The sequence below is a fragment of the Mobula hypostoma genome, chromosome 4, assembly GCF_963921235.1.
Source record: "Mobula hypostoma chromosome 4, sMobHyp1.1, whole genome shotgun sequence".
Lineage (NCBI taxonomy): Eukaryota > Metazoa > Chordata > Chondrichthyes > Myliobatiformes > Myliobatidae > Mobula > Mobula hypostoma.
The window spans coordinates 187519294-187531504 of NC_086100.1; the positions used below are offsets into that span (position 1 = coordinate 187519294).

General features: G+C 40.9%; 1 protein-coding gene across 3 annotated transcripts in view; it reads right to left on the reverse strand.

The window, feature by feature from the left end:
• atrn (attractin) overlaps positions 1-12211 on the reverse strand; it is a 415178-nt gene that overhangs the window by 229598 nt on the left and 173369 nt on the right. For all 3 annotated transcript variants that reach the window (XM_063047121.1, XM_063047122.1, XM_063047124.1), the window contains exon 11: positions 10481-10565. In XM_063047121.1, the coding sequence (XP_062903191.1) occupies positions 10481-10565 (85 nt within the window). The remainder of the gene's footprint in view (positions 1-10480; positions 10566-12211) is intronic.

A 12211-nucleotide genomic window follows, 5' to 3' on the forward strand; every position in this document is an offset into this window, starting at 1 on the left:
ACAAATTTCCAGATAGGACTCCACTCCAGCAGCCAGGACTTAAGGATTTCTGGGAGAATTGGAGCTTATTACTTACACAAAAAGTTACTATTTTCCTGAAAGATTAATAGTTTTCCTTAGCAGTGGTAATCCAGTGATCTTTAACTGTTAGTTTAGTTTTGAGATTCTTTAACAATTTTCCATAAATTTATTTTATCTTATTGTTTTTAGTTTTATTGCGATACGGTGTGAAATAGGCTTTCACGGCCCTTCGAGCCATGCCGCCCAGCAATACCCTGATATAATCCTGCCTAATCACGGGACAATTTACAATGACAAATTAACCGATACATCTTTGGACTGTGGGAGGAAACCAGAACACCTGGAGAAGACCCACCCAGTCACGGGGAGAACACACAAACTCCTTACAGGCAGCAGAGGGAATTGAACCTTGGTCGCCTGTAATATAAAGTATAGTCCTAACCACGACACCACCGTGCCACCACCAAAATATCGTCTCTAAAACTGCATCAATAAAATAACTATGTGGTGCCTTTTACAATCTCAGGTCATTCAGAAATAGTTTACAACAAACAAACAGGGCTTTAACAGAAAAACAAAGTACCACAAAAACTGAAGAAACAATAAGACCATAAGATATGGGTACAACATTAGGCCATTTGGCCCACTGAGTCTGCTTCAACATTTCATCATGACTGATCCAATTTTCCTCTCATCCTCAATCTCCCACCTTCGCCCCATATCCTGACATGCCCTGATCAATCAAGAATCCATCAACCTTTGCCTTATATATACATAACTACTTGGCCTCCACAACTGCCTGTGGCAAAGAATTCCACAGACTCGCCTCTCCCTGGCTAAAGAAATTCCTCATCTCCATTCTAAAAAGATGCCCAAAAAGTCCTAAAAAGTTGTGATCCTCCTTTGAACCCTCTCCAGTTTCAGCATATCCTTTCTAAGATAAGGGACCCAAAACTGCTCATAATACTCCAAGTGAGGCCTCACCAGTGCTATATAAAGTCTCAACTTTACATTTTTGCTTTTATGCTTTTATACTCTGGTCCTCTTGAAATGAATGCTAGTATCACATTTGCCTTCCTCACCACAGACTCAACCTGCAAATTAACCTTTAAGAAATCCTGCACAAGAACTCCAAAATCTCTTTGCGCCTTAGATTTTTATTTTCTCGACATTAAAAAAAAGTCAACCCATTTATTTCTTCTACCAAAGTGCACGATCATATACTTCCCAACACTGTATTCCATCTGCCACTTCTTTACTCACCCTCCTAATCCGCATCCTCTGTAGCTTCTCTACTTCCATCTATCTTCATACTGGCTGCAAACATTGCAACAAAGCCACCAATTCCATCATCCACTAATCACCGGCAGCCAACCAGAAAAGGCTCCCTTTATTCCCATTCTTTGCCTTCTGCCAATTAATCCCTGCTGTATCGATGCAATTCCATGGACTCCAAGCTTATTAAGCAGCCTCATGTGTGGCACCTTGTCCAAGGCCTTCTGAAAATCCAAGTAGATGACATTAATCCATTCTCCTTTGTCTCTCCTGCTTGTTATTTTTTCAAAGAATTCCAACAGATTTGTCAGGGAAGATTTTCCCTTGAGGAAACCATGTTGACTACGGCTTATTTTATCATGTTCTTCCAAGTACCCCAAAACCACATGCTTAATAATTAACTCCAACATCTTCCCAACCACTAAGGTCATGAAAATGAGTCTATAATTTCCTTTCTTCTGCCTCTCTCCCTTCTTAAAGAGTGCAGTGATATTTGCAATTTTCCAGACTTCCAAAACCATTCCAGAATCTAGAGATTCTAGAAAGACCGTTACTAATGCCTTCACAATCTCTTCAGCCACCTCTTTCAGAACCCTGGGGTATACACCATCTGGTCCAGGTGATTTATCTATCTTCAGGCCTTTCAGTTTGCCAAGAATGTTCTCCTTAGTAATGGTTAACTTCACGCATTTCATGACCTGACACCTTGAATTTCCACCATACTGCTAGTGCCTTTCACAAAGGGATTTGGGAGTCCTTGTGCAGGATTCCTAAAGGTTAATTTTCAGGTTGAGTCTGTGGTGAGGAAGGCAAATGCAATAAACAGACAATTGACAATAGGTGCAGGAGTAGGTCATTCGACCCCTCGAGCCAGCACCACCATTCACTGTGATCATGGCTGATCATCCACAATCAGTATCCAGTTGCTGCCTTATCCCCATAACCTTTGATTCCACTATCCTTAAGAGCTCTATCCATCTCTTTCTTGAAAGCATCCAGAGACTTGGCCTCCACAGCCTTCTGGGGCAGAGCATTCCATATATCCACCACTCTCTGGGTGAAAAAGTTTTTCCTCAACTCCATTCTAAATGGCCTACCTCTTATTCTTAAATTGTGGCCTCTGGTTCTGAACTCACCCATCAGCGGGAACATGCTTCCTGCCTCCAGCGTGTCCAATCCCTTAATAATCTTATATGTTTCAATCAGATCCCCTCTCAGCCTTCTAAATTCCAGAGTATACAAGCCCAGTTGCTCCAATCTTTCAACATATGACAATCCCGCCATCCCAGGAATTAACCTTGTGAACCTACACTGCACTCCCTCAATAGCAAGAATGTCCTTCTTCAAATTTGGAGACCAAAACTGCACACAGTACTCCAGGTGTGGTCTCACCAGGGCCCTGTACAGCTGTAGAAGGACCTCTTTGCTCTTATACTCAATTCCCCTTGTTATGAAGGCCAGCATGCCATTAGCTTTCTTCACTGCCTGTTGTACTTGCATGCTTGCTTTCAGTGACTGATGTACAAGAACACCTAGATCTCGTTGTACTTTTCCTTTTCCTAACTTGACTCCATTCAGATAATAATCTGCCTTCCTGCTCTTATCATCAAAGTGGATAACCTCACGTTTATCCACATTAAACTGCATCTGCCATGCATCTGCCCACTCACCCAGCCTGTCCAAGTCACCCTGCATTCTCATAACATCCTCCTCACATTTCGCACTGCCACCCAGCTTTGTTAGCATTCATTTCAAGAGGACTAGAATATAAAAGAAAGAAGAATAAGAAAGCCCTTAACTCCGAGTGGAGTTATCGGGACACCGTCATGACGGTGTTTTATTTTAGCAGGCTTTCTTATTTTTACGAGACCGAGTTGCTAGCTCGACGCTCAACTCAGCATGGATGGAAAGTGTGCAAGGGAGCCGGCTAGATTCAAACTCCGGAGCCTTTGCTCCGAAGTCCGGCACCGATGCCACTACGCCACCAGCCGGCTTAGAATATAAAAGCAAGGGTGTAATGTTGAGAATTTTATAAAGCACTGGAGATGTCACACTTGTGAGTATTGTGAGCACTTTAATATTACAGGCCTGATTACTCTCATATTCCATCTTCCTTAATGAATTCTTTCATTGCCTTCTGTTGTTTTTCAAAAGTTTCCCAATCCTTTAACTTCCCACTAATTTTTGCTCCATTATATGCCCACTCTTTGGCTTTTATGCTAGATTTGACTTCTCTCGTTAGCTATGGTTGTGCCATCTTACCTTTAGAATACTTCTTCCCCTTTGGGATGTATATATCCTGCGCCTTCCAAATTACTTCCAGAAATTCCAGCCATTGCTGCTCTACCATCATTCTTGCCAGTGTTCTTTTCCAATCAATTCTGGCCAACTCTTCTCTTCGGCCTTTGTAATTCCCTTTACTCAACTGTAATACTGATACATCTGACTTTAGTTTCTCCTTCTCAAATTTCAGGGTGAATTTGATTATATTATAATCACTTGCCCTGTTAGAGCGAGTTTTTGGGTAGATGATTGATTTACACTTAAATGGCTCTGGCCACCAGTCTTCTCTTTGACAAAGTACTGTGGATTGAGTTCACCACAATGCATTTTGTAAAATTTGTGAATATCGGGATACTAGCCAGACGCTGCAGATGAAAGTGTGAAGTTGAGGAGTGGAGTTAACAACAACAATGATTGTATCCAATGTAACACGCTAGCCTGACTTTGTTTTAGTTTAGTTTAGTCTAGTTTTGCTTAGCTTAATTTAGTGGTTTTTTTCTTCTTTTCTAGTTTGGGTTTTTTTTTAGTTTTTTTTCCATTTAGCTTTTACCATGTTCAATTATATTTAGAGTTGGGGAGATCTAACATACTTGTACTATCAGCAATTTTATATTTGCACATGTTAGCTATTAATAATGTAATCCCATTCTCTGTTTATCAATATCATTGTTATGTTTATAATTTTGAAAATTAATAAAAAGACTGGAAAAGAAAGGAAGTGTGAAGTTTACAGGTAGTTTCGAAGACAGTATTATCTATACTTTATAATATTAATTGTCCTCTATGTTAGCACGTAAAATACCAAATAAATGTATTGTGGATTTGACTTGCACTCCTAAAGGCTGGAGTACCAACCAAGACATGTTGGTGTCGGAAGGAAAGGATGAAGTCAGAAGGTGTGATGTTTTGTATGCCGCTTCAAAAGGAAGCATTGTCTATAACTTTTTAAGTAGCGACTGCATTTGTGTTTAGCACATAAATATCGAGCCCACATTGGGCTAGCAGACCTTTCTACCGAAAGCATCTCCGTCCGTATGATGCCTGCTGTACCTTGTTGTGGCGAATAAAGAAGCTGCTTTGTACCTGACGAAGGGTCTCGGCCTGAAACGTCGACTGCACCTCTTCCTAGAGATGCTGCCTGGCCTGCTGTGTTCACCAGCAACTTTTATGTGTGTTACTTGAATTTCCAGCATCTGCAGAATTCCTGTTGTTTGCTTTGTACCTTAAGCTCTCTAATCAATTCTGGTTCATTGTACAACACCAAATTCAGAACAGCTGATCCTAGTGAGCTCAACCACGAGCTGCTCTAAAAAGGCATGTTGTAGGTTCTCTAGAAATTGCCCCTCCTGGAATCTAGCACCAACCTGATTTCAACACGAAACGTTGACTGTACTTTTTTCCAGAGATGCTGTCTGGCCTGCTGAGTTCCTCTAGCAGTTTGTGTCTGTTTCCTAATCTACTTGCATATTGAAATCCTCCATGACTATTGTAATATTGCCCTTTTGGCATGCATTTTCTATCTCCCGTTGTGATTTGTAGACCACATCCTTCCTGCTGTTTGGGGGTCTGTATACAACTTCCATCAGGGTCTTTTTTTTACCCTTGCAGTTTCTTGGCTCTGCCCACAATGATTCAACACCTTCCAATCTTATGTCACCTCTTTCTAATGATTTGATTTCATTTTGCACCAGCAGAGCAACGCTGCCCCTCTGCTTTCCTGCCTGTCCTTTCCATACAGTATGTATCCTTGGGCATTAAGCACTCAACTATAATCTTCTTTTAGCTATGATTTAGTGATGCCCACAACATCATACATGCCAACCTGCGACTGTGCTACAAGTTCATCCACTTTATTCCATATACTGCTTGCATTCAAATATAACCCCTTCAGTCCTTTATTCATCCTTTTTGATTGTCTGCCTTACATTACAACTCATTCTGTTGACTACAATTTTGCACTATCAGCAGTCTCTCCTTACTACACACTGCCTGTTTGTAAACCAGCTACCTCATCTTCAGCACTATTATCTGCCTTTCCTATGGTACTCCTTGCATTGAAATACATACAGCTCAGAACATTAGTCGCACTGTGCTCAACCTTTTGATTCATCACTTTGCCTAAGGTCTAACCAACATCCGCTTCCACAACCTCTCCACTAACTGTTCAGGCACTTTGGTTCCTATCCCCCTGTAACTCTCGTTTAGACCCCACTGTGCAGCATTAATAAACCTTCCTGCTAGGATATTAGTCCCCCAACAGGTCAGGTGCAAATTGTCTCATCTGTACAGGTTTCGCCTTCCTTGGAAGAGAGCCCAATGATCTAAAAATCTTTTGCCCTCCTTCCTACACCAAATCCTTAGCCACATATTAAACTGTATAACCTTCCTAGTTCTGGCCTCATGAGCACGTGGTACAGGTAGCAATCCTGAGATCACAACCCTGGAAGTCCTACCCTTCAACTTAGCACCTAACTCCCTTTGCAGAACCTCGTCACTCGTCCTTATATCATTAAACATTAAATGTTAGAAGAGCAAATCATTCATTTCTTTAGATGTGACCTGACCTGCTGAGTTCCTCCAGTATTTCGTATTTATTATTCTATATTAAATTCTGGATGTCCTTAATCAGTCAAATATCACCTATAGAGAGACAAGAGTTTATTCCCGGTCTTGACTGAGCTGAAATGTTGAATGTTTCGTCTCTCCAAGGATGCTTTGTGACCCGTGTAATATTCTAATGATGATGCAGCCATTTTCACAGAAGGTTCTCAAAACAGCACTGCAATGATGATCATAAAATCTCCTTCAGCCAGACCAGTTGACAATAAGGAACAAATTGAAGTAGGCTATGTGTCTCTTAAGTTTCATAGCTGATCCTCCACCTCAGTTCCATTTTTCTCTATCAGTCTCAGTCCTGTATATACCTCAGTACTGTCTGAACCTCAGTGCTAAGTTTCTAACCAGAAGACAATGCTCCCAGCCATATGAAACAGCTTCTCATTATCAGCTTGCTAATGCTAAAATCAGAAATCTAAATGCATAGTGAGAAATTTCTCTCTTATGTTTCACAGAGATAAATCTTCATTCCTTAAAAATTGAGTACAAATATCCTACCCAATACCTTCTCAAAGCATAATCTGCCACGAATTAACTGTGACTCTATACTGTAAAACCATCCACAGGACAAAAACTGCACAAATTATTTGCTCTGATTTCACAGAAAACACTATAATTGCAGTAAGATTTGAATGCTCTTCTGCTCCCATCACAAAATTAATATTCAGCATTCCTTCTGAAAACAAGTTGCTGGATACCTAAAATAAAAGTGAAACTCTTACGAATACTCAGAGTGTAGACAGAGTAAGAGAGTTCATATTTCAAAGCAAAGACCTTTCACTGGAACACATAAGGATAAAACATATTAAGAATTGTGGACGAGGAGGATGGGCCAGAGGATGAGGAGGAACTTCTCCCTCCTTGCTCTCTCTTCTTGCTCTTAAAGAGCAAGGAGCATTCAAAGACACAAATATTGATGGTATTGGCTGAGAAAAGATGGTAAAGGCATGTGAATACAAAGATTATGTCTGAAGGAAATCCAAACAGAAAGAAACAACAGAAGTGGTGAGAGAGAAAACAAATGAATTCTGGAAATATAAGAGACATCATCGCAGAGTAATATAACATTATAATAGGAATGGAATGGTTGACAACAAGGTGACAACAAGGCTTTGCTCCCAGATGAGCACAATGCTTTCTATGTTCACTTCAGCCATCAAAACATGGAGAAACCTTCACAAATTTTCACAGCCCCCGATGATCCTGAAATTTCAGGCTCTGAGGCTGACATGAGAGCACCCTTCGTGATGATGAACCCACGGAAAGCATCCAGCCCAGACGGGATTCTTGGCTAATTAATAAAGACGTGTTCTGATCAACTGGCTGGAGAGTTCCCAAATACTTATATCCACAGTGATGAACTGCTTTGAGAGGTTGGTGATGAAACATATCAACTCCTGCCTCAGAAGTGACCTGGAGCCACTCAAAATTGGCTACCATCACAATAGGTTAACAGTAGAAGTCATTTCATTGACTATTCAGCTAAGATGCACATATCAGGATGCTCTTCACTGACTACCTGGAACATCTGGACAGCTTAGCATTCAATCAAAACTAATCAATAAGCTTCAAGACCTTGGCCTCAATACCTGCTTGTGCAACTGGATCCTCGATTTCCTCACTTGCGGAACTCAGTCTATTCGGACCAGCAACAACATCTCCTCCACAATCTCCATCAGCACAGGTACACCGCAAGGTTGTGTGCTTACCCCCATTCTACATGCTTTGTACTTATGACAGTGAGGCTAACCACAGCTCCAATGCCATATTTAAATTTGCTGACACCACCACTGTCATTGGCCAAATTATAAGAGGTGATGAATCAGCATACAGGAGGGCAATTGAAAATCTGGCTGAGTGGTGCCTAAACAACCTCCCACTCAATGTCAGCAAGACCAAGGAGATGATTATTGATTTCAAGAGGAGGAAACTGGAAGTCAATGAGCCAATTCTCAACAGAGGCAGAGAGGGTCAGCAACTATAAATTGCTCAGTGTCATCATTTCAGAGGATCTGTCCTGGGTCCAGCACCTTAGTGCAATTATGAAGAAAGCGTGGTAGCACCTCTAATTTCTTAGAAGTTTATGAAGATGTCACCTAAAACTCTGACAAACTTCTATAGATGTGTGGCGGAGAGCATATTGACAGGCTGCATCACAGCCTGGTATGGAAACGCCAATGCCCTTGAATGAAAAATCCTATAAAAAGTAGGGGATACTGCCCAGTCCCCACTGGGTAAAGCCCTCCCCACCATTGAGCATATCTATACAGAGCACTGTCGCAGGAAAGCAGCATCCATCATCAGGAACCCCACCACCCAAGCCACGTTTTCTTCTCGCTGCTGCCATTAGGAAAAAGATACAAGAGTCTCAAGACCCACACCACCAGGTTCAGGAACAGTTATTACCCCTCAACCATCAGACTCTTGAACCAGAAAGGATAACTTCATTCAACTTCACTCGCCCCATCACTGAACTCTTCCCACTACCTCTGGACTCACTTTCAGGAGCTCCTTGTCTCATGTTTTTGATAGTAATTGCTTATTTATTATTAATATTATTACCATTTATTTTATTTTTTGTATTTGCATAGTTTGTTGTTTTTTGCACATTGATTGCTTGTCCACCCTGTTGGGAGTGTTTTCTCATTGATTCTATTGTGTTTCTTTTTATTTACTGTGAATGCCTACAAGAAAATGAATTTCAGGGTTGTATATGGTGATATATATGTACTTTGATAATAAATTTACTTAGAACTTTGAACCTTTGAACTTCCTGAATGAAACAGAAGTGTTCAGCACAGTCATCCAATCTCCCCAAATGGAAGAAACCACAACAACATTGAATGCAGTCCACGAAACTAAAAGTGTTCAAGTTAATTGGTGCTTCACCTGGGAAAAATGTTTGGATCCTGGGAAACTGTAAAGTGAGAGGGTAAATGAGGTGCTCGCTCTCCCATAACAATGTGGTCTTTTCAACTCAAGTCTTCCCATTTGACTTAATTGCTTGTTGTATCTATGATATGTTAATAGAGTTTCTTCCACTGATAGGCCAAAATTCTTGGTGCGGTATTTGCTCGCTTTTGTTTTTACCTGTTAGTTTCTTTACTCTTCTTCTTATCAAGTCTATATTGCACTATTTTAGACCACACTATAAAAAGGCCACAATTAAGAGTCCCTTGGAATCCTTCCCTTCCAACCAGATAGGTTAATTGAACTCATACTGAAAAGACCACCAATTCAGCACTTCGCTGAATTGCTCAAATCTCCAGAGTGAAGCTTACACAAGCCAGATTACTTCCAGGAGTCAGCCACAAAGGCAGACTTCCCCTTTCCAATGCCCATACTTTAGTCTGACATCATTCTTTATTCCCTTCAAAAGATAGTCCTAACCTTTCCCAAAAAAAAACAATCCAATTATAAGCAAATCTTCAACTCCCACAACTTCCATCCACACCTGAAAGCCTCCATTTCTTGCTGAACATAAACCTTCCATAGCTGTTACTGGAAACGGAAGATGGAACTCTTTCACTCCAGTCATCCACGTGGAAGGAAAAGAACAGCATGGAAGACTCCAGGCAATGATAAGAATAGGAGTGTCGTGGTAGCAGACTTGGAAAAAGACCTGGAGATGCTAACTTTCGTCTACAAGTACTCTCATCTGCGAGTACGGCAGCATGGTAGCATAGTGGTCAGTGTTATGCTTGACAGTGCCTGCATTCACAGTTCGGAGTTCAATCTCCACTGCTGTCTGTAAGGAGTTTATATGTTCTCCCATGACCATGTGCATATCCTCTGAGTGTTCTTGTTTCTTCCCACTTTCCAAAAGATGTACAATTAGGGTTAGTGGATTGCTATGTTGGCACTGGAAGCATAGCAACATTTTCAGACTGCCCCCACCGCAATCCTCCAAATGTGCTGGTTGTTGACACAAACAACAAATCTCACTGTATGTTTCAAATCGCATGTGACAAATCAAGCTAATCCTTAAGTATGGTCTGGAAGCAGGCAGATGGAACTAGGCAGGAAAAAAAAGATTGACACTAGATGGGCCAAAGAGCTTGTTTCTGCACTGTAACATTCTGTGACTTTAACATAGTTTGAAAAATACAGATTGTCTAAAGTACTATAGTGTTATTTTGAAGCCAGAAGTGATAGAACTCTTTGGCCCTTGCCCAAACATCAACCTTGTACAAGAAAGGCTGCATAATATTCAAATATTTCCAATTTTAAACACAGAATACCTTGGTTGATGCTGTCAAGAGTGTGTAAAATCTCATTCCCTTACCCATTACTGAATACAGCCGAGTGACCAAACCGATTTACGTCATGAGGAAGATCAGGTGTAGGCAGCACGGTCCATTCATCACATGCTGTAGACAGATAAATGTAAGTTAGCCAACATCAAATATAGTCACAAACTAAAATTAAATTATGCAATATACAAAGCATTTATAAAACCATTGTCTTGGTTTCATTTGAAAGTAACACCCATTCAAAACTTAACTTTAAATGTTGAGGGCTTCTGCTGCAGTTTCCACAATACAGCCATAAGTCATGTGTTATGTTTATATTCTTCACAATATGAACAACACTACCAACTCGCTAGTTATTGTTCATTCATTGTCCTGAAGGTATTCAGAGTCAACAGCAGTTTAGTCATCAGCATACACTTAATCCAAGATAGTTGTTTAACATAGTTTATTCGAATCCTAAGATATGTTTTATTTGATGTTGTCACACAAACCTCCAATATTCTGACTTAATGTCAGTATTTTGGATTGGTCCTGTTTCCTCACCTCATGATTAAAATTATTGATTCACTGGCCTGTGACATTAATACAGTCAGGAATGCAAATAGACACAACAGAAGGTAGACAAACTTTACAAGATCCCAAAGGAGAGCCCCACAATTTCCAAAAGTAAACAGTTCTCTATCTGTTCTTGTTTTGCTAATCAAAACTGGTGACTTGACAATAATAATTGATTGAAGTTGAGAAGGTCTGAAAATTGTGCATAATGAAAGATAACCTCAACATCCGGTCAGGAGAGTGACAGCCAGAACCACCAGGGCTCCAGCAAGGCAAAAAGCAGTCAGCTCTGGCCCAGGGCCAGGTCAGGCAAGTAGCAATCCGCTATCATCCTCGGAATCCATTCAGGAGCGTGCCAGTCTGCTCCTGCCATTGTGCTCTAGATGGAAGAGTGAAGGCTTAACTCCCATCCTGTAGTGCTAATCATGAAGATGATGGTCCGTCGCTATCTAACGGTTCAAAGTAGGGAGAAAGACACCCCTGTGATCATTGGTCCAGTTGGAAGAACTGAACAAACACAAGCACGAGTGGCTTGTGTTCAAGAACACATGGCTTCTATTCATTAAGAACATGGCTTCAAGCTCAGTGGGATTTTCCATTTAATGTTCTCTTGATGCCCTGGAATTTATCGAGCTCTGTTATGAATGAGCACAACCACTGAGCTTCCACAGACATCCAAAGTAGAGAATTCCAGAGGCTCTCCATCCTCTTTTCCTCATGTCAGTCTTAAACAGCCTACTCCTTATTCTCAAACTTTCCCCCCACCTCATGGTCCTAGTGACCTTAGCCTGACCTCCCCTCATTATTTTAAGCTGTATGAATACAATTGCAATCTACCTAATCTTTTCCTCATGTAGCAAAGCCCACCACATACTAAGGGAATGCAGATGTTGAAAATCTAGAGCAAAACACAAAGTAACTGGAGGAACTTCATGAGTCAGCATCTATGGAAGGAAATAGACAACATTTCAGGTCAAAACCCTCCATCTGGACTAGAAAGAATGTGGGGATGCAGCCAGTATAAAAAAGCAGCTGAAGATGCAGGTCAAAGAGAGTAACAGACTATATGTGCAGAAAGGCTTGCTTCTGTGCAGTGGTGCTCTGCGACTCTATGTCTCTAATGAGCACGTAAACGGGTGAACTCATGGAGTACATATTTTTGAAAGAGGTGGCTACAAAGATAATAACCATCTTCCAAGGTTCTGCAA